Genomic DNA, 23,839 nt, shown 5'->3' on the forward strand with positions numbered 1-23,839 from the left:
TTTTTCTTTAGGGAATGGGAACAAGAGAGAAAGCATTAGAGATTGCTGGGGTGTCTGCCAGCGGTTAGCAGGGAATCAGGAGCACGGAAGGAGCTCTGAAGAAAGAAAAGATGTGGCTGTGATGGAGACCTGGCAGCAGAAGAATAGGGGGAGGGGTGCAAGGAAATGGGAGAAAGGGAAAAGCATGGCTTTCCCAGGCCAGGCCCTGTGAATCTGGGCAGTGCTCTTCCGCAGGCTCCACCGGCCAGGCCAGGCCAGGCCTTAGGGCAGCTAGGAAGGGGAGGAGACGCGCCTGTTCTCACCCTAGTCCAAGGAAGATCAGGAGCTCAAAACCTCAGGACTGGGAGTTCTCACACCTAAGTGCGGCGGGTGAGGATGATGGGAACAGAGTTGGAGGAGAGCGCTGAAGAATTGGGGAAAGGGTGGGAAAAGGGTTGGAAACTGGAGAGATGGTGGTGTCTCTCCCTCCTGGGATCCCTGGGCAGGGGGATGCTGGGGCGGGGGCATTCCCTAGGTTCCTCTATCACTGGGGTCTCTCTAAAAGAAGCCTAGGACAGATGGGCAAAGGAGGGGGCCGAGGAGCCCCTCAGGGTTTTCGCCCGGCTTTGTGCGCGGCGCCCCCCCGCGGCCGTGCGGCGCGGCTGCAGAAGTACTTGGTGACCCGGCGGCGGCACTGCTCGCAGCGGACCGCGCAGCACCAGTGGAACTTGCAGTTGCAGCTGGACACGGTCTCGGCGCGGCGCTCCTCCACCGCCAGCCCGCAGTCCCCGCAGAGCCGGCGGCAGCTGCGGCGCTCCCAGCGGCCCAGGGCCCGCCCGCGCCGCAGGCACTCTCGGCCTTCCGTCCCCAGCAGCCCCAGAGTCTTGTTCTCCAGGCAGTAGTCGGGGGAGTCCTCCAAGTGCACCAGCTCCCGCGTGGAGATGGAGCGGAAGGTGTCGGCGATGGCGCCTCGGCCGGCGGCACTGTTGCCGGCCCCCTGCAGCAGGTCCACCTTGAGAGCCGCGTGGTACTTCTCCTTCAGGTGCGCACCCACCTCGCGGAACTCGGGCAGCTGCAGCCAGCAGGTCTGCGTGGTGCAGCTGCCGGACACTCCGTGGCACTTACACGTGCGTTTCATGGTGCCCTTCACCGCCTGGGGAGAGAGCTAGGAGTGAGCTGGCCAGGGAGTAAGCGGCGGGGGAGTTGGCCGCTGGGGATCGCGAGGCGGCTAGCTCGTCCATGTAGCTGGCGGGCCTGGACCCTCGCTTTTCCAATCTGTTAAATGAACTGAAGAGGGGTGCGCACCTAGGGCTGTTGGGGGTGGAGCCAGCTGCCTCACCCGAGGGGCTGCAGGACTCACCTTGCGGCCAGCCTCGTTGTTGTGCAGGTTCATGGCTGCCCGAGCATCCTGTCCTGTCTCTAGGGCATCGACAAACTGCTTGGATATTGCCTCTCCGAAGCCCACGTTGTCACTGCAGCCTCCCCACAGCCAGCCTTGGCCCCCTGGAAGGGTACAAGGGGAGGAAAGGTCGTTGAGCAGGCGGGCATGGGCTCCTGGGCTACTGTTTCTAACTGGGTTTGGCGTTGGACAAATATCCTCCCTCCAGATCAGTTTCAGCCTAGATTTGTTTAGGCCACATTTCCGCTTCCACTTCCAGCCTCAGCCAGTTCCCTGCTCTGGGCTCCATGACCTAAGTCCTCGCGGAGTGGATTCTCTACAAGGTGCCTGGGGCTTGGCCCTCTACACGCCGACTCTGGTCTTTGGGCAGAGTGTGTTCGTGCCTGGTGAGCGATTGACAGTGGCCCGAAAAAGGAGAGGAAAGCACCAGCTTGGGGGGGCGGGGGCACAATAGAAATAATATGGACCAACCAAGTTGGAAGTTGAACTGGAAGTCAGAGGATTCCGGAGGACAGCAGAGGTAAAGCGTAGAAAGGAAACGGGTATGCATGTCCCCCAGTAGGGGGACATGGAATGATGTTCCTTCTGTTCTGAGAGAGTAGCAGGATTGAATCCACAGGGAGTGTTTCTTCGTTGTGTTTAAACTAAGGAAACCCCCCACTTGGAGAAGGAGGGCCCCAAGCTACATTGAGCCTGGTTTGTCACTTCTAGGGTTTTGGCTTAAACTGGGCGGCCCTGATTTCCCCAGATTTAGAAGAATACCACTGTCCTTCACCCACCAAACTACCCACCGAACTTTTCTTCATAGTGAACTTCACTGGCCTGCCCTGGCCACCACCCATACCTCTACTCACCCAGCTGCCCGTTGCGGGAGTCATCACAGCCGCAGTTGTCAAAGTCGCCGAGGCTGCAGTTCCTAGTCAGAGTGTACATGACCCCAGCAGAACTGATGGCGTGTACAAACGCTGTCTCCCGATTAGCTGGCAGGAACAAAAATGGGGGAGTCAGAGCAGGGGTTACAACTCAGAGAGTGCCAGTCATGCTGTCTCCCTTGAGCGCCATCACTGTGCTCTCCGTCCCCAGCTCCAACCTGTTTCCCCACCTTTACAATGTACCTTACCCTCTTCCACGGTCTGCTCCAGCCTCCGTCTGAGCACTACGCTTCTCCCCTCCCATCTTTTCAGGTCACACATTATGACTAGGTGGCTAGATGACTGTTGACCTACAGGATTCTTAAGGATTTAGGTGGCAAAGAGTCAGAGGAAGAATTGGGGAAGGAGATGAATCTGAAGGCCAGGCTGTAAAGAACTCATGCCCTTTCCTTCCTGAAATACTGAAGTCTAAGAGGCACGGGCCAGCTAGTCCTGAAAAAAACCTCTGCTTGGCAGCTGTTTCATTGACTGGTATGGCCACTCTTTATCTTCTTGGGAATCTGGTGTCCAAGTTAGTCCCCACTTATCCTATACCTCTCTGCTGAGCTGCTGAAAGAAGGCGCTAAGAGGCATGAAGAATTAATACTCCTAACTACCTCCTGATGCTCTTTATAGTGTGAGGAAGCCCTTAGCCAACTGGGAGGCCAAGGATGTTATAGACTAGGGGTGAGGCAAGGTCCGTGCATTGAGCAGTGAGGGTGTTGGGAAGAGAGGCAAAAAAAAAAAAAAGCTTTGTAAGAAGGAGATGGAAAAGGGACAGAGACTATCCCAGAGACAGGATCACCTGAGAGTAGAGACCAGGTGAGAACTAGGATACTGATGTAGAAACAGCAGGGGGCCATCCCTGAAGAGCGGGGCTCTAACCTATGGCCAGGGGGTCGAGGGAGCTGTGGCCAAGGCTTTCCTTACCACTGCGAAGGCCACCATGGCTAGACAGCTGCAGGGCTCTCTCAGGGCAGTTCCATCGGTCCCAGGCAAACTGATACTTGCATTCTTCAATACCACTCTGGGCACCAGCTGCAACACTGCTGGAATAGATCAGGTAGGCCTACAGAAACACAGGCGTCAAAACTCAGACTCCCAGCTGAACTTGGGGAGGCATACATCTCTTTTCCTGCCCACTCTTCTCTCCTTCTAAAATAATGACAGGGACGCCTGGATGGCTCAATCGGTATAGCAGTCCTGGAAGTGAGTCCCTTGTTCAGCTCCTTGCTCAGTGAGGAGCCTGCTTCTCCCTCTCCCTCTGCCTGCTGCTCCCCCTGCTTGTGCTCTCTCTCTCTCTCTGACAAATAAAATCTTTTTTAAAAAATAAAATAATGACAGAGTAAGCACTTTAACATCACAAATAACCTTGTGAAATAAGTACTATTTTTATAGGTTAGGAATCCGAGGCTCAGAAAGGTGGAGTAAAGCAGTTTGTTCAAGGTCCCACAGCTAGCATGGTAACAGTAGGAATGAAATTCAATGACCTCACTAGCCTTTTTTTTTTTTAAGATTTTATTTATTTATTTGACAAAGAGACAATGGGAGAGTAAACGCAAGCAGGGGGAGGGGCAGAGGGAGAAACAGGCTTCCTGTTGAGTAGGGAGGCCTATGTGGGACTCAATCCCAGGACCCTGGGATCATGACCTGAACCCGAAGGCAGACGCTTAACAACTGAGCCACCCAGGTGCCCCTATACCTCGCTAGCCTTTATTCACTATACTATTCTGCCTCTCCAAAATGAGTCCAAATTACATAATTCATGAATTTTCGGCTGTTCTCATCCCATTACTGTCTTAGAAAAGAACATTTGGCAGGTGGAACTGTCCTTAGAGATCATGGAGTACAAAGTCAGCATTTTAAAGATGGAGAGCTGTATCCTACCACTGCACTGAGAAGGATGTGTGGCTGCAACCTGACACCGGGAAAGGCCATTGACTTTTGTGGTTCCGGAACTTCTGGCCATAAATTCAGAATCAGTTCTCCTGAGTTCTTGCCTTGGTCCTGACAGTAGTTTGCTGTGTTCTTTTGGGTGCATCCCTAACCCTCTTCATGCCACGTCTTTCCTTCTGTAATATACACAGCTAACAAAAAATGTGGATATCGTGAAAAGAAATTGACATGTATAGTCTTCAGTCAAGAAGCTAAGATCTGTGAAATCCAAATAAATCAAAGGCCATTTTTTCTTACCTTTGGACCCGTCATCAGGAAATTGTTCACTGACCTAGAAGAGACAAAAACCACAGAGCATAATGGGGATATACCAACTCATTTCTGTTGCCAAGCATTATAGGGATTACCTTAGCAAACATAATTGATAGGAAGAAATGAAAATGGTTTTTCCTAGGAAAAATTTTGCAGAAGGGATCTATTAAAGATAAATTTATCTAATAGAATAGGCACAAAAGGAGCTAACACCTAGGGTGCCTAGGTGTCTCAGTTAAACATCTGACTTTTGATCTCAGCTCAGGTTCTGATCGCAGCATTGTGGTTTCAGTCCCTGCACTAGGCTCCATGCTGGGTGTGGAAGCTACTTAAAAAAAAAAAGAAAAGAAAGAGAGCTAACATTATGCTTTCTTTTGATTTTTAAAATTTCAAATACCAAAAATGTTGCAAGTAATATTTGATTATTATTTTGCCATGGAGTGGGAAGAGAGAGCATGAACTTACTGCTGTGTACCAGCACTCTACTGTGAGTATTTTACATGTTGATCTTGTTAAATTCTTACTGTCTTGGCCATTAATGTTCCTATTTTTTAAATAGGGAATCTGAGACTCAAAAAAGGTAAACATCTTGTTCAATCTCACCCAGCTAATAAGTGATCGAAGCAGGATTGAATCCAAGGCCATCAGACTCCATAGGACTCTGAGAAGGATAGTTCTCTAATCAGAAAGAGGTAAATAGGGGCGCCTGGGTGGCTCAGTTGTTTAAGTGACTGCCTTCAGCTCTGGTCACGATCCCAGCGTCCTGGAATCAAGCCCCACATTGGGCTCCCTGCTAAGCAGGGAGGCTGCTTCTCCCTGTCCCTCTGCTTCCCATTCCCCCTGCTTGTGCATGCACTCTCACTCTCTCTCTCTCTCTCTCTCTGTCAAATAAAATCTTTAAAAAAAAAAAAAGTAGTAAGTAGTAGAGTGTCTTTCTAGGAACTGAGTCACAATGAAATTCCAAAAATAAATAATCTGACTCTGGAAAATAGTTTGGCCATTTCTTTCAAAACCGAAATAAATGGACTTGCCATTCAACTTAGCAGTTCTGCTCTTGGGTATTTAGCCCAGAGAAATGAAGATTTGTCTTTACTCAGGAACTTGTACATGGATATATATGGATGATACTCCAAAACTGGAAGATACTCAAATACCTTTCCCAGAGTAAGTGGATAAAATAACTGTGGTTCATCCATGCCACAGAGCATTACTCAGTGGTAAAAGGAATGAACTAATTGATACATTCAATAACACGGATGAACATCAAGTACATTATACAAAGTGATCAAAGCCAATCTCAAAAGGATACATACTTTGGGGCATCTGATTGGCTCTGTTGGTTAAGCATCTGACTCGATTTCTGCTCAGGTCAGGATCTCAAGGTCGTGCAATAGAGCCCAGTGTCAGGCTCCCCACTGGGCATGGAGCCTGCTTAGGATTCTCTCTCTTCCTTTACTCCACTCATGCTCTATCTTCATGATTTCTACATACTTCATGATTTCGTTTATGCAAGAATCATGAAATAGGTAGTTATAGAGCTGGAGAATAGATTAGTGGTTGTCAGGGGTTAGGGATTAGGGATGGGTGTGGCTATAATGGGGTAACACCAGAGAGTCTTGCTCTGGCTCATAGAGGTGATCTTTATGTTAGTCATAATTTGCAAAGACTTTTGGACATTACAAGGCCAGACAGAGGCTAGTTCCCATTGAGAGGATAGACAGTATCAGGAAAGAAAACAGCAACAAAACAAAAATCAAGTCGTGGAGGAAAGAGAAAGCTTTACCATGAGCCTGGGTTGTGAGAGGATACTAAATTGGGATCACAGAGAGCCATGGTGGGAGATAGTAGAGGATTTTTTCCTCAAGATCCTACAATATGTAAAGATTTGTATGAGGAGCTGGTTGAGCCAAAATGATTAATCAATTAGATTTAATTGAACACCTGCCATGAGACAAGACTGTAGGCTTTGTGTGGACATTTCCATTAATTAATGTTTGTTAATACCAGAGTTATTTGCACACATATGTGAACCATTATGGCTGACTTCCTCTTATCCAGACCATCCAGTATTAAGAAAAGACTTGGGATTGTTAGCTAGACTTCCTGTAACGGTCATTTTGCAATATGTACATATAGCAAATCATCCTGTTGTATACTTGAAACTAATATAATATTACGTGTTGACTATATCTCAGTTTAAAAAAAGATAGTGTGCCCTTGTGAACACAAAAGGAGGAGGATCTTGTTCTTAATTGAGACAATGGCAAGTTATTTTATTGGGGAGTAAAATACAATATGGATTACAGATAGCATAGTTAGTGTGTGATGTTAGAAAGTGGAAAGAGAGCGAAAAAGGAAGGATTTTAAGTGTTTGTATGGGTATTACCCAGGGACAATTATGTGATTGGAGGCAAGATGCTAATAAACAGTAGAAGATACAAAATTTGTTTACCAAGTGGAGGCAGCTCTATAGAACATGGTATAATCACCATGCTCCTAGACGAAGTACAAGCTTCCCATTCCCCATATGGACTGTTGCTGAAGATACCACCCAGATGGAGTGTCATTCAGAAGGTTTGTGCCTTACCCTCCTAACAATTCTCAGACCTTTTCTTGAACTCCAGACTCGCATATTCCACTTCAATGTTTAATGGGCATCTCAAACTTAATCCATCCAAAACTTAACTCCTGATCTTTGCTGCCACCATCCCAAAACTGCTCCTTCTGTAGTCTTACCCACTGGAGTAAAGGACACTTCCGCCTCTAGTTGTCAGACAAAAATCTTGGAATCATCTTTGGCTCCTTTCTTTCTCTCATTTCCCATATTCATTCTGCCATCAAATCCTGCCAACTCTGGTTCAAATTATATCCAGACTCTAATCAGTTCTCAACACCTTCACTGCTGTCCCTGGGTCCAAGCTATCATTGTCTCCTGCCTGGATGATTGTTTTGTTTTTATGGTTTTTCTTTTAAGCAATCTCTACACCCAATGTGGGGCTTGAACTCACAACCCCTGGGACCAAGAGTCACATGCTCTATCAGTTGAGCCAGCCAGGAGCTCCATTGCCTGGATTATTGTTAAAGCCTCCTGACTGAGCTCCTTGTTTCCACCCTTATTCTCCCACATTTTATTCTCAAAATGATTGGTCTATTTAAAGATCAGTCCCTTGAAAATATAGATCAGGGGCACCTGGGTACCTCAGTCAGTTGAACATCCAGTTCTTGGTTTTGACTCCGGTCATGATCTCATGTGGAATGAGACTGAGCTCCATGTCAGGCTCCACATTCAGGGGGAGTCTGCTTGAAGATTCTTTCTCTCCCTCCCTCCACCCTCCTCTCAAGTAAATAAATAAATAAATAAATAAATAAATAAATCTTTAGAAAAATAAAATGTAAATCAAATTTTGCTACTTTCTTTTCAAAGTCCTCCAATGATTTCCTCTTTCTTTTTTTTAATCTATTCTTTAAAAAAAAAAAGATTTTATTTATTTATTTGACAGACAAAGATCACAAGTAGGCAGAGAGAGTGGGGTGGGGGGGGAAGCAGGCTCCTTGCAGAGCAGAGAGCCCAATGTGGGGCTCGATCCCAGGACCCTGAGATCATGACCTGAGTCGAAGGCAGAGGCTTAACCCACTGAGCCACCCAGGCGCCCTGATTTCCTCTTTCACATAGAGCAGAAAGCACAGGATTTATAAAATCCTGTGCAGTCTGGCCCCCATTAACTCCACACTGGTCTCCTTGGTGTTCCTCCAGCACACCAGGCAGTCTCCAGCCTCTGGGCCATCACATTGTCTGTTCTTTCTGCCCAGAATGCTTTTTACTCAGACCTCCACATAGTTTGTTCCTTCACCTGCATTCAGCCTTTAAATTCTGTGTGTCATTCTCCCTAAAGCTTTTCTTGGTCATCCTATTTAAAATTGCAACTCCCCCACCCTTCTCTGCTTCATAAATTGTATGATTCTCTTTATACAAAATGTCCAGAATAATCAATTCCATATAAAAATTTTACTTACTCTTAATATCTAGTTCAAAAGCCACAACCGGCATTTCCTGAAGATTCATAGCAACTTTCTTCTGCCTCATATTAAGATTTCCTTTTATTGGGGCGCCTGGGTGGCTCAGTGGGTTAAAGCCTCTGCCTTCGGCTCAGGTCATGATCTCAGGGTCCTGGGATCAAGCCCCGCATCAGGCTCTCTGCTCAGCGGGGAGCCTGCTTCCCCCTCTCTCTCTGCCTGCCTCTCTGCCTATTTGTGATCTCTCTCTGTGTCAAATAAATAAATAAATAAATCTTTAAAAAAAATTTCCTTTTATTCCCTAATATTTGACTGTAAGTAGGGGTTGCCTTAGTTATCCTTGTATCCCCCCCAACTCCTATATAGTACCTTGAACAGAGTAAGTGCTCTTTAAAAATGGATTGAATTAAAGGGTTTTGAAAAAAGGATGGAAGGATCATCAGAATGAACAGAAAAATGTAGGATAATAGGATCACTGGGAAAGATCCGGGGGAGGATATGGACAAGGAAGTCTGGCAAGCCAGTGCTCCCACTAATTTTCTAACATTGAGAGCAGACGACCATGCCACATTAGCAGATGATCACACCATAAGAGCAACAGACAGTTAACATAAGCATATGTACACAGAGGTTGATGTTATAATCAAAAGTTTTAGCAAAGTCAATCTGACACACTTGATGTTATGTATAATTGTTATTGTGCTTCATAGTAATTAGACATAAGTGGTAAGTGATTTACATAAATAACTGCAGTTAGGTTTGTTTTTATGTTGCCAAATAAAAAGGTTGTAATTGTTTCTTCTTTTGACAGTCTTCCAGTATACATACTGATGCCATTTAAAATTTAACTTCCATCACACAATAATAGCTGACACTTATGGAGTGCGTCTCTTCTAAAGCAGTGCTTCACCTGTATCATCATTTTTAATTTCCATGGCAACCCTGTGGGGTAGGTACTATGCTATATACTGAATGTTTATCCTGTGCACAGAAAATACTTTCTTTGCAGGTTTTCAGCTCGTATCATTGTCACAACCATTGTATAAGGTAGAAACTATAACGTCTTCCATTTTACAGAACCAGAAACTGAAGCATGCAGCGGTTAGCCAGCATCCCACAGCTGGGTAAGTGGTAAAGCCAGGATGGGAACCTAGTCAGTGTGATCCCGGAGTGTGTATTCCTTCGCTGCTATGCTTTTCCGCAACCTGTGTTTCTCTTGCTCATATTCCCACCTGCTAATTCAGGACTCCTGATCCCCAAAAAGTTCTTGATTACTACTTCCTGAAGGTCTTAGTGATGTTTTGCACACACTGATAAACAAGCGCAGTTAACTGTCACATTGTCTCTGCTGCTTTTCCATTCTTCCATTGCTCCAACCCTCCCTCTGTGTGTATGTCCGCCAGGCACCCGTATCTGCCAGGCCTGGCCTCTGCTTTTTCTGGGCACCACCATATTCCCTGGGCACATTGTAGGGCGGTCTGTTTTTGCTTCGACTGAGTTCGATACATAAAAAAAGTAGCAATGTACCACACTAATTTGGGATGTTAATAGTGGGGGAAACTGTGCAGGGGGAAAAGGGAGTATTTACAGGAACTCTGTACTTTCTGTTCAAGTTCTCTGTGAACCTGAAACTTCTCTTAGAGGAACTATAATTTTTTTTTAAAATACAGGGACAGATGTCTTTTAATCCATTTTAGAGCTTTGCTTTTCCACTTAGGTATCAAAACTGCCATTTGTGTACACGGTCTTAGAGGGTTTCAGTAAAGTAATTCTTAAGGTTTGGCCTGTAACATGGCCTCCTCATCACCCACCAGCCTTCTTCATTGGACTGAAGCTGAGGGGCTTGCTAACATGTTCCAGTGACTGGCTTCATAGCTGGGATCTTCCTGATTCCCTGTCCTGCTATCCCTATCCCATGCTATCCTGGGAGGACTCCATAGCCACTCATTTAGATAAATTTCTGGAGCCATCAGCCCTGCCAATTCTCCTGACCTGCCCATATACCCACAATCCAAGTGGTGGGCCCAGCCTGGAGCACCTTCAAAAGGTGCCATCCTCACAAAGAAATGGGCGCTGAAGAGAAGTATCAACTAGAGTTTCTCTTGTGTTCTGTTGAGACCTTTCCTGGGCTCAGCTTTCAGTGACCTCCTGCTCAAAGTGCCTTTGTCTGCCCAGGAGCCATATCCTTGGCCTTGGCACACTGGCTATTACTGATTCACCCACCCTGGACCTCCTTCATCCCTAGGACGACTCCCTCAAGAATAAGCACCGGTGCAGTTTCTGATTTAGGTGAGACTCTTTATTATGCTGGGAGCTGGCAGTGTCCATTGGCTTAAAAGCAAATAGATGGGGCTCTCCTGCCCAATAAGCAGGATAATTCTTCAATGAGACTCTGTCTGAAGCTAGCCCTGCCCCTTTCCCCAGATGCCCAAAGAAGGTGGCTTTGGTGAGAGCATCCCCCCAGATCTGCTCCTGGCCTTCCTGTGAGTCCCAGCAGTGAAGGGTGTGAGCAACAGCCACACTCCACCCATTCCCCTTAACTGTTGGATGGCCATGGTGCCAGCCCTAGGGGGGACTGCAGTCTTCTACCTCCCGGCTGCTGGTATTAGTCTTGCTTTGGCTTTTTGCTTTGTTTTGTTTGGTTTGAAGGGTTCCAGTCTAGGGTAATGGAGTGTAAACTTCAGTGTTGTATGTAAAACTGAGAAGTCTGAGTAAGCTTTATGCAAGAGATACTATGGTTATAAGATCTTAACACTGGGGGAAGGCTGGGGAAAGGGTACATAGGACTTTCCGGTACAGTTCTTTGCAAACTTCTGTAAATCTGTAAAATGTCATTTATATAAAAATAAGTTGATAGGGGTGCCTGGGTGGCTCAGTCAATTAAGCATCTGTCTTCAGCTAACGTGGATTGAGCCCCATGTCGGGCACCCTACTCTGTGGGGAGCCTGCTTCTTCCTCCCCGTCCGCCTGCCGCTCCCCCTGCTTGTGCTCTCTCTTTCCCGCTCTGCCAAATAAGTAAATAAATCTTTAAAAAATACATTTATAATTTAAATATATGAAGTATAAAAAATATAAATATAGAAAAATTAAATATTACGTACATACATACGCACGTACGTACATGACCTGGAATGCCAGAGATTTGGAGAATAGACTTCAGTGTAGGCATTTGAAAATTAATCCACACGGATTAGCTGGTAGAGTCCATAAGAATCCTCTGGGGAGTTTATTAAACATGAAGATTCTTGGGTCCCAGTTCCCGAGACTGCTGCTGAGTGGTGGTAATGGGGGGAATAGATGGTAGGAATCTGTGTATACCACATTCCTAAGATGATCCTCAGAGTCCACTTCGAGAAACACTGGTCCAGAGGGAGAACAGGCCTCTAATACCTAAGTAATAATTTGAGGGCTTGGAAAGTTTAAATTATTGCTTCAGTCTTCTAGACAATTGCTGCTCCAACTGTAACAGTCACAAATTGATGGACATTGTCTTGTTTTGTTTCTGGATGGAGTGCCTTCTGGTTTTGGTAGCTCTCACAGCTCTCTCTGGTCACTGCCTTAAGGGGTCTCTGGCTGCACTGAGCATTAAAATCATGGGGATTTCTCTCCTTCCCTGTGGTTTTTCTTGGTACTGTAGTTTTTCCCCCCTAGCAATTATAACTGACTTGTTTATGTTTATCTTTGTCATACCAGGAATAAACTATTTGGGGGGGGAGGTTGGAATGTGCCCACAAGGATTCTGAGTGTTTATCTAAGGGTCATCTGTCCTCTAGGAACCTTGCTGACTACCTCCATTCATGGAAGTCTTCAATGCCATAGCTATGATTTTATGTTCTTAGACCACATTCTTGTCATCAATCCACTGTCATCAGTGACTCTAACTCAGTCTTTGGTTTGTACTTTTTCCTACAAGCTTCTGATGCCATCTCATCCTTCTCCCAAGTTAATTTACCAACAGTAAGAATTTGGGAGAGTAGTAATTTCTCTCTCTCTCTTTTTCTCTCTTTCCATCATTCCTTCTCAGCTCTCACAATAATGTTTCACCATACCCTCTGCTGTCACTTGCCCCCATCTAGGCTGGTTAGCTAAATCATGCCCTCTTGTCCCATTTTCCCTGCCCTCTGCCTAGCTCCTCTACTGTCAACATTTATCAGTTCTTTCCCCTTCATTTCAATGTGTGTCTAAGTCTTTACTATTCCTAATTACTAAATATTTTTTTCAGTTCTTGCTAAACAACCATCTAGATACAGATGCATTTGTAGTTTTGAAGCTATGGGTAATGCTAGAGGAGAGTCCTCTATGGGCTTTCCATCATTTTCCCATTGCTTCTCTGCCCTATGGATCTCCTAGCCTTGCAACACCTCAGTGGCTATATTCAGCCACGATCTGACCCCAACTGAAAATTCTTTGATCTCCAGGACTGTAAACCCCCAAACACCCACAGCTCAGTATTATGGAGCTTCTCTCATGAGCCATATTGCCTCCTGAGTTGCCTATTTCATAATCAGCCTGATCACCAGCAAAAATTTTTCCCAAGAGAGCTGGTACAGGAGGGGAGGGACATTGGACAACCCAAATACAAATGCCATAGCTTCTCTTTTAGCTCTTGGAAAGTCTCCAAGTTTCTTTTGTTTCTTTGTGTTTTCTTACCTCACATTTATGATCCATAGATCCATACACCCTACTTTCAAAGCTCCTCTTCATTTGATACCATTTGATGAAATTTATTTTACCACCTTAGGAAGTTCACAGAAAATTGGAAGTTCCCATTCTCTGGTAGTTATGTCTAATTGTGGATGAGCAGTTTAAACCACTATCCAATTAGTTTCAGCAATTTCTTCCTGTTTGGGGGCATTTTCCAAAGGAGTGTAGTCCACGAGGCTGTCTGTAGCACATAGCAGCTGTGGTGAGAACACATGGCTGATTCTATATGGTCTGGGGCACAGATGGATACAGGACCAGTTGTACCAAATACCATCCTGTCTTCAGACTTACTTCCTTCCTTTGCATGACTAGGCCCTTATTGCAGGTCAATTTCATGTGCTGGACTCCATCTCCCCTGAGTATGAGAGTCCTTTCCCAGGGAAGAACTCAGTGCCATGCAGCAAACTTCTCATAGGCGAGCACTACCTGACCAAGTGTGCCCTGATTCATTTGAATTCCAGTGGTTAATGTAGGGGCTTAGACTTAAGTTAGGATTCCTTTTCTGCCTTCCCCACACGTATGTATATGTATTTTTAAACCTGTATAGGTTTTTTTTTTTTTTTAAAGATTCCATTCACCTATTCGACAGAGAAAGATCACAAGTAGGCAGAGGGCAGACAGAGAGGAGGAAGCAGTCCCCCCGCCGAGCAGAGAGCCCGATGCGGGGCTCGATCCCAGGACCCTGAGATCACGACCCAAGCCGAGGGCAGAGGCCTTTACCCACTGAGCCACCCAGGTGCCCCTAGGGTTTTTTTTTTTTTTTAAGATTTTATTTATTTATCTGAGAGAGAGAAAACACAAGCAGGGGTTACAGGCAGAGGGAGAAGCAGGCTTCTCACTGAGCAAGGAGCCTGATGCAGGGCTCGATCCCAGGACCCTGAGATCACGACCTGAGCTGAAGCCAGACGCTTAACCAACTGAACCACCCAGGTGCCTCCCGCTCCCCCACATATTTTAAAAAAGCAAAATTCTGAATGTGAATCTCCAGAATTTAGTGTTTTCCTCTCAGGGCCTCAAACTTTCATTTCAATGCACTCTGACACCTTGTTGGTTTGGCACACCCCCCCCCCCCCAACACCTTCACTTTCCTCACAAGTTTTGAATAATAGGTTTGGCTTCTCCCTACCCTTAAATCTCATCTTTCGAGGTCCATAAAAAGTCTCTGGGTCCTGAAGCTCTAACTGGCTTACTTCGGGAGGGACCATCTGATTACAGCTTGGGGTGAGGGGAAACAGAGAAGTGGCGGTAAACAAATGCAGGTGCGGATCTCTGTGTGGTGATCTAGCACAGAGAGAGAGTGGGAAAGGAGCGAACAGGCTGAGGGGAGGATCCTGAGGAGAGTTGCTGCCTGGAGCTGTAGCTAGAAGGTGCCCCAGTGAAGCAACTTCTCTTAGAACGAATGTGTAACAGCCGGCTTTTCACCTCCTAGAACTCACAGGATGTCTCTGGCCAGGGAGAGCCCAAAGATAGCTCTTTCTGAGTGAGATTCTGTGTGATTCTCTCCATCCTCTACAGCATTGGACCCACAGAACACAGGCGCATCAGCACACATGGAGCTGGGCACACACACAATGACATAAAGGCAAGTTTTACAAATGCCTGTGAAATAATATCCCATTGGTCCGAAGTTTTTCACTACCCCCTCTGACAATACTCAAGGATATTTAAGCTAGGAGCAATTCACTGTACAATTAGAAAGAATTAAAGTTAAGATGCAAAAAATAATTTTAAGGAGTGAACAGCATGACTAGTTCTTATTCATTGTAAAGTCCAAATAATTGAAATCAGGCTCTTTCCCATTTAGCTAGGGGAAGGGATTAGAAAACAGAAGGCACAGATCTCTGAAGTCTTGAAGGGAAGAGAAATACCCAGAATTTCAAAGACACGTTGCCTCCTACTTAAAAATTTGCCCAGAAGGGACAGAGGTGATATCAGCGGAGAGATCTGTTTTCAGTAAAGCAAAGGAACTGAAGCGAGGTTATAGCAAATGAGCAGTTATGAAATGAAAGCCGCCAGTGTGGACTCACTGAGGGAGGATGGCATTGAAAGTAAAGACAGACATGATTGCAGTGCAGACTAGGGCCAAGCGAAGGTTTTTTCCCAAGATAAGTATTAAAAAAAAAAAATGAAGGAATGTGTAATTTTCGTCCTATTCCCATATCTATGTCTCTTTCTTCCAAGGGAATTCAGGCCTATAAATAATTCTCAAACTGTTTTTTTGTAAATGTGAATTTTCCATATTATAATACAGTGCCCTAAAATCAACAAAAAAGAAAAGTCTTATAAACCACTTAGCTAAAAAAAGAAAAGTTAAACAAATGCATCAGTTTTAGTAGAAATCGTATTAAAATTTATAATAAATTCCCATATTATCTCAAATCCAGCCTGTGCCCAATAATTCTTGGCAAAGACCATAAAATAGCTGATGGGACAATTGTGTATTCTAGGTCTCTGCAAAACAATCCCAGGCCGATTCTTTCCCGAGCAAATCACAAATGTTCAAGGGACAGTCTTTTCCTCTGAAACTAAAATGCCATGTGTATTCCAGGATGTTTTATAAATCGATAGGCTGTCTTTCCTTGTCCTCATTTCCTTCCTTCTTTATGTATTGTAGCAAACTCTGCTGAGAAACGCTGAGCTACAAAAAAGCACTTCAACACTTAGCATTTAAATGAGGACTCTAACTGGGAATAAGCTGTATTCTTTCTCTGTTCTGTGCCCTCTAAGTAAAAAGCTGCTAAGGAACAGCCCAAGCCACTGTTCCCAGAAAGCCTGGGACTACAGGAACCTCTTCCAGGATCATTATGGAGGCATAAAATCTTGTTTTATTTGTTGATTTTGTTATTCTGGTCCTTGTAGTATAGACCTTAGAAAATACTTACGTTCTCAACTGCATTGTTGGATACAATATCAGGTTATTTCAGGATCAGGAAGGTAGGTGTATACGGTAACTCTGAGAATTAGCCCACAAAACAACTAGCTGCACAGTTCAAGGTAAGAAAATTGACAGGTTATGACGCTTTAGTATCATTTTTTACTATTTCATGGAACTAAATCCAATTTAATGGAACTATTTAATGGAACTAAATCCAATCCAATGCTCCACTTCTGTTGCCTTTGCTGATCAGCTGCAGCTCAAACAGAAATAAACTAAATGTATTTGAATGAATTTTCTCTTTTTACTAATTTTTATTCTTCATTTTTCTCCCCAAGGGCGGCTGGTCTTAATCTATACGTTCTCGAAGATTCACTCTAATCACTGACTCTAGATCTCTCAGCCACAACAGGAGATTTGTTTTCCTATTGCTCTTTTTCCAGTTTTAAACCATGGTAGAATTTAGAAGATTTAGACCTAGAGAAATATATGCAGTTGAAAATGTGAGAGAAGATGAAGCAAGATGAGCTAGCAGAGGCCAGCTGTTGAAGCACAGTTGTGGGGGTCCATTATACACTGTTCTCTCTCTCTTTGTTGAGAAATGAAATTTTCCATAACATAGAATTAAACAATATGCTGCTTCTGAACCAATCATGTATGCAGCGTGGGCTCCACCAGGCACCTTGGATTAACATGAAGAAATGTTAGGATAATATGGTTCGCTATTTTTTTTTCCTGGCTACTCGTGTAGAATGGAATCTTTCAGTTCAACTATGATGAGCCTGAAGAGCTTGAGTCAAGGAAAAGGACTGTGATTTATGGTAGCAAAAGAGAATTAGTTTTGAATGAAGAGGGAATTTCTCCCAAGGCAGGATGGTTTAAGTTTAGCCTAGAAAACCTAAGAATTTCCTCTACGGAGTTGTACAGAAAGACTGAACTACTGGTCCACTTACAAGGCCTTATGGAGATGACTGGAACACAGCCTCATAGTGTGTTGGGTCCAAAAGGATGCTGAAGTTGGGGAAACAACCAAAAGTGAATTTGGACTGGTCGGGTAATGGTGAATTTAAGCGATCCCCTTATGGTGTGATTGCTCTTGGCTTAGAGATAACTTTGACCTAAGAAGCATACAGAAAAATGATATGATCAATGACCAGGGCCTACAAAAAAGATTGAGAAAAACAAGCCATTGGCTTATAAAGAGACTAGAGAGTCTGTCCAGAGTGAATGGTAGTTTCTTTTGAGAGGTCCTCTGAATGTAGATGTATTTCAATGGGAGGCAATGGGGAATGTTACTTTTGTGAAAAGAGCTCAGTTTCCTCCAGGCAAGTCTTTTACTTAGGATAAAAAATCTGCTTTCTGCAAAGTCAGGGTTTATCCTAAGAAAAATTATATTGACCTCTCTTTCCAAGCCCTATGAATTCTCTGCCTTTCTGAAGGAGATAGAACACAGTTCTTTCCTTTCCTTTCTTTCTTTCTTTTTAAAGATTTTATTTGTTTATTTGAGAGAGAATGTGCACACAAGAGGGAGAGGGAGAAGCAGACTCCCTGCTGAGCAGAGAACCGGACTCGGGGCTCAGGACCCTGAGATCATGACCTGAGCCGAAGGCAGATGTCCAACTGACTGAGCCACCCAGGTGCCCCTCTCTCTTTCTTCCTCCCTCCCTCCCTCCCTCTCTTTCTCTCTCTCTTTCTTTCTTTCTTGACCAACACTGTACCTTTATTCACTACATCTCCTTATCACATGCTCGAATTAGGGATCTTGGGGAATTTGTTTTTGCCTCTGCCTTTTACTTTGAATGTAAGGGGAATCAAAAGACGAAAGAGCTCTAAAGATTCTAAGTGTCTCCTTAAAAGCTGTTACATGAAAAATAATGAAATGGAGGACACTACAATAATTCTCAGGCTCCTGCAGACCCTAAGATGTGCTACAAAAATGGGTCTTTGTCCTTAGGAAAATATCATCAGAACTAGCTTTCTTATACTATACATAAAACCTTAACATCAGAGGCAGTACAGATAGTACAGATACTTTTTGAGGGATCTACGAACAAACACAGGCCCACTACATTGAAAAGAACAGGTAACTTGAGGTTTTTGGTGACAGTACACATGTAATCCAAATCAGCCTGCAGACAGTTTTCAGTGAGATGAAAGGAATGAAATAACAGAACGAAATAATATAAATTTGTTGGATAAATAAGTGTAAGATAATTTAAATAAGCTAACAGAACTAATTTTTTTTAATATAAAAATACTAGTCAGGCACAAGCTTTTGTTTCTTAATGCAAGACTTCTAAATGTGTATGAGACTACTGTTAACATTATTAAACATTCCCAGAAGAATTAGAGTGTCAGAGAAAGAAGGATGGCCACAACAGGAAGGACCATGGTCCAGTGTTCTGGCTCCTGAGCTACGAATGTGGGCAGGGAAAACAAAGCAAGGTCCTATCTGAAGTGGAAAGGCTTATTGGAGAGAAGCCACGAGTGCTGTGGATTCAAATCCTGTCTCAACAGTGACAATTTTTGTGTCTTTGGCCAGTTACTTAGTGAACATGTACTAAGCGTTGGTTCACATTATCATTATTTCTTTTCTTTTTTTTTGTAAGATTGTATTTATTTATTTGACAGACAGAGATCACAAGTAGGTAGAGAGGCAGGCAGAGAGAGAGGAAGGGAAGCAGGCTCCCTGCTGAGCAGAGAGCCTGATGCAGGGCTCGATCCCAGGACCCTGGGATCATGACCCAAGCCGAATGCAGAGGCTTTAACCCACTGAGCCACCCAGGTGCCCCCACATTATCATTAATTCTGAGATAGATTTTGTCCCAGGATATGGGGCAGGGCCAAAGCTAATCTTAAATTATCCTTTTTCAGAAGTCTATAGCAATACAAGAGTAAGGACTTAAGTAAACCATGGAGCCTTCTACCTTTAAACTAGAAAATATGAAGATGCTCTACTTCTGAGAACTGATACCTACTTCTAGAAGCTTCTGAACTTAAGAAAAAATTAAGTATAAATTAAGATTAAGGTTTCCTGTCATGGTTCTTCCCTTATGTAAAATGGTTTACATGCAAAGGTCAGTTCAAAACACATTCATCAGTTCAAAACACATTCATCATCACAGTGATTCAGCATGAGGCCTCAAGAACCAAGTCTTCTGGGTTCAAGTTCCATATGGATCATTAGGTGATCTTGCCAAGTTATTTAAGATCTCTGGGCCTCCTGCATCGGGCTCTCTGCTCAGCAGGAAGCCTGCTCCCCCCACCCCACCGCCTGCCTCTCTGCCTACTTGGGATCTCTGTCTGTCAAATAAATAAATAAAATCTTAAAAAAATATCTCTGGGCCTCAGTTCCCTCACCTGTAAGATGTAGATGACCATAATATCTAATTCAAAGGATTAATAGAAGGATTGGTAAAGCATTTACAACAGTGCCTGCCTACACAGTAAGTTACCCATTATTACAATTGTGGTTAATTTCTGCATAAGAGACACAATGATAAATAAGGCAAGGTGTCTGATTCTAGAGGAGTTTTCTGGGCCAGTGAAGAAGACTGATTCAAAAGCAGAATTCCAGTAAGAAGTACCAAGTGCCACGATGCTTAACCTGCCACTGGCTATAATGGGGGCGGAGAAAAGAGGTAGCTAATTTAACTGTGAAGAATTCCGGGAGGAGGGAATACCTAAACTAAGTCTTCAAAGATGAGTAGATGGCAAGGTTCTAGTGGAATCTTTGGACTCTTTTAGCCAAAAAATATTTCACCCAAAATGTGAACAAATAAAATCCTTTCTAAATGTCCTAACTGATTTTATTAAGATTTTTTTTTTATTTGCCAGAGAGAGAGAGATCACAAGTAGGCAGAAAGGCAGGCAAAGAGAGAGGGAGAAGCAGGCTCCCTGCTGAGCAGAGAGCCTGATGCGGGGCTCGATCCCAGGGCCCTGAGATCATGACCTGAGCCAAAGGTAGAGGCTTTAACCCACTGAGCCACCCAAGCACCCCTATTTTAATAATAGTAAACATCCAGCAGATTAAGAGAACTTGATCATATCAGTTGGAAAAGAAAAAAAGCTAAGAGTAGTTGGAGCCCAGGAAAAGGGATTTATATTTATAGTCCCAAGAGAGAATAGCATTCCCTAAGATACAGCATTAAAGCAAGTGTCCCAGCTGGGAAAAAGAGAAAAAAGTAAACTCTTTCCATGGAAGAGAGAGGGTTTGGATTGAAACTCCTTCCGATCCTTTTTTAATATCCCTGCTTATATAATATCACAAAAAGAAGATGCTTCTTTGTGTCATATTATCATCCACACACATAAAATAAACATGCATTATGGAGCATCTGCCTTATTTATACAAACTGGTTTTGTAAGAGAAGTTGTAATGAAGTGTCTCTTCCCAGGACCTCTTAGCCTTTGTAAATGATGATGATGATGGTACTAATAAATATCATTAACTAATTTATTATTATTATTATTATTAGCTAACTGTTATTTTTATTCATGGCAGGAAGTATAGAGACTCTGAAAGCAAAAATGTAGGGCTCAAGTTGTTGACAAATCAATGACAAAACTGGGAATTCAACTTCGGTGATTGTGTCTCAAGCCCTTAGCAGGACCTCCAACATTGCAGCTACTGACCTAATCCCCTCAGAGTTACCCCATAAATCCCAAGTTTTTTCATGGGTTATGAATTTTTTGTTGATCAGGTGAGCTATTGGTAAGTGACTCTTTGATTTTGGCATATTATTTTCCAGATTCCAAAGCAATTTTCACTTACCTTTTACTTCCCTAACCAGAGATTCCCAGCCTCTCTGAGGATGAGAATTTCTTTTTATGGTAGCAAAGTTTAGTGCATCCTGTTCTTTTTTGTATCTTTTAGTGAAAAAACTTAACAGAAACTTAACAACAAATTATCATGAATTCAGTACTTTTAAGTATGTATTTTTATTATTCATAATACATATTTGAAAAATAGTAGCACATGTATGTGGAGAATAATTTTAGCTATAGATGATGCTTGGAGAGAGTATGGATGCAAGACAGCCCCCCTACACTCACTGAAGCCCTTGCTGATCAGGGGTTCTGCAATCATCATCAGATGAAATTTCATAGAAATTCATAGAAAGTTCATAGAAAGGTTACTTTAAATACATAAATGTAGCAAACCAAGGAATGGTGTATTTCAAAAGCTGTCTTAAAACCCAAAGATTTTCAATAAATTCTTGCTTTACGGCAGAAAAGAAATTGACTCCCTTTAAAGCCTTTGGAAAGAATGAGAGCAGAGCCATAGTTAACCTCTGTGTTCCAGTGCATCTTTCTGATTTGGTCATCAAGTTGGGCAGGTGGAGGGGAGAGAGAGAGAGAGAAAGGAGAAATGGGCAGAACTGGGCAAAACCTAGGATCATTATGAGACATCATTTGAAGTAAAATGAAGGCAACAGTTAAGGAAAAACATGTTCTAGGCGCATTCATGCCAGATGAGTAAAAGTAATGGAAACAAAAAGTCAAATTGGCTCATCTCTGGCCACCATTGTAACTGTCACTGTATCACGCGTTCCCATTCTCTTTTTTGGGGGAGCCATTTGGATTAAGGAAAACAGATTCAAAGAAAAGATTTTTCTCAAGTTATTAAAGGATAATTCTCAGAATTGTCCCATCAAGAAGAAATGGTAGAGAATGCTTTTTTTAAAAAGTTTCCAGTCATCTTGCCTTGAGAACCCTAGTTAAACCGCATGCTGTAAGTCAGTGTCATCTTTATTTCCTCCTTTCAAGCCCAAGAGCTTCTGCTGATGGACTTTTTTGACAGTAATTTCAGGCATGCCTACAATTGAACAGCCAAGCAGAAATTGTGGTTTTCCATTTGTTAAATGCTTTTGAGGTCCTTACATAAAAGGTTGGTAATGAAGTATTAAGAGAAACATCTGAAAGGCTGTGGTTGGTCAAATTTCTCTGCATGGCACAAAGGGGAAGATGACCTTATGCAGAACCCTGATAGTTCCATTATAAGAATAATCAAGATTTAATGTTAAATTTAAAAATCACTCTTCAAATGCTACCAAAAACAGACTCTTGGCAAAGTGTAAGTGTTTAATTCAAATTAGGGCTTATAGAGAAAAAGCAATTAAAATCTAATTACATTATACAGGAGATTTGTACATTTTCTCCTCAAAGTCAGGCAAGGCGAGGAGGGGTTCTTAAACCCTGTTTTTAAATTAGAACTTTCTTTCACATCTCTTTTTTCTTTTTTCTTTTTGAATCCAGACACTTGAATTTGGACAGACAAGCAACCCAGCCACCTTTCAGTGTGGCTGTGTCAGTATCGGAATGAAATGAACATGACCCCCTCCAGCAGGGAAGGAACACACAGTAAAGGTATTTTTTATAGAACAATTCTTCACACTGCCCTGGTGACTGGGGAAAGGAATCTCGTGTTTCTCTTTTGCTGATACTGAATCAGCTGAAGAATACCATGAACATCAGTAGAAATGCTCTGAAATAGTCTCCGCTCCCTTTTGTCTTTTTGTTCTCATGAGGGGAAAAAGAGAGAGACTTTTTTTTTTTTGAACGTGAAATATTTAATTAAAATGCCAATTAGAAATGAACCAATTATTTGGTGGTTCACTTTGTAACTGGAAGTGTTGTAAATGACTGCGTTAACTTGCAAATCATTGTATAAATTGGGCATATTTCTTACCAACTCTGTAATAAAGATGGCTATACTCATTTATGATAAGAATACCTTCTTGGCACAGGAAGCTGATTGCAGAAATGCCTATCCTCGCTTCCTCAACAGTTTATGCAGCAGTTGGATTCAGACCTTGGTTAAACAGATGGTCAAAATGCAAACCGATAAAGAGACTGAGCTTATGTATCTCAGTTGGGGAGAAACTCCAAACACCCTAGCAACCTGCACTTCCCAGGTCTTTCTTTTGTATCCCATTGCGTAGTTACTTGTTAACATTTCCGTGTACAGATACTTCATGTGATTCCCAAGAGCTACATGAAACTGACAATAACATCACCTCTTATTGGTGAGGTGGTTTATAATTTCCAAAGCACTTTAGCCAACATTGCCTCATTTTCGGAGCAACGTAGAAGTGTTTGTAAATTGTATACATTAAATAAATTTGTAGGAAGTTTAGATTTCTAAAATATTTCATTTCAAATGTGTTTATTCACCCAATACCAACTCAACAGCTCAAGCTAATTTTTATCTCTAAGACATGATGATGTAGTTACTTGGAATATTCTGAAAAAAGTGAAGTTAAGTCAGAAAGTGCAAAGTAAGAGCCCATTGCATTTTGTCTCCAGCCTTCACCTCAAAGATCAGATTCAAACACAGTAGAACTTGCTTTGAACCACCTTCCTTTTCTCCACAATGCTGACATCAGGATTTGGTTAAAAAGGGGAGGAAGGGGGGACTACTGTCCATTTCCCCCAAAACCACTTAGAATATTTGTAGTATAGCAATTTATTAATCTACTTTTAAATCTATTACTTTATTAGTCAGGGTCCTAAAGATTTACTGAAATCAGCCATAAATTTAGGAAGAGCCCCTACTCCATAGAACAGTTTTTCCTAGGAAAGATCCCAAATCTTCCCACATTTCAGGAAATGAAAAAGAATCCTCTCCCTTACATACATTTACTTAGTCCTGTTCCAGGTAGGAGTCCAGGTTACTTACCAGGTGTAGCTGAGTCGGAGGATACAGGTGAAAAGGAAGATGCACACAGAAGTCTTCGTAAGCAACAT

General features: G+C 43.2%; 1 protein-coding gene across 1 annotated transcript; it reads right to left on the reverse strand.

Moving 5' to 3' along the window:
- Positions 1-586: 586 nt before the first annotated feature.
- On the reverse strand, positions 587-23,839 carry WNT8B (Wnt family member 8B; the record flags this gene model as incomplete). Its single annotated transcript, XM_080823256.1, has 6 exons — positions 587-1,132; positions 1,340-1,482; positions 2,233-2,358; positions 3,220-3,358; positions 4,483-4,516; positions 23,772-23,839. 6 exons carry the CDS (start codon positions 23,837-23,839, stop codon positions 587-589), a joined length of 1,056 nt encoding a protein of 351 aa, XP_080679382.1.

This window comes from Martes martes, assembly GCF_963455335.1.
Source record: "Martes martes genome assembly, chromosome: 14".
Classification (NCBI taxonomy): Eukaryota; Metazoa; Chordata; class Mammalia; order Carnivora; family Mustelidae; genus Martes; species Martes martes.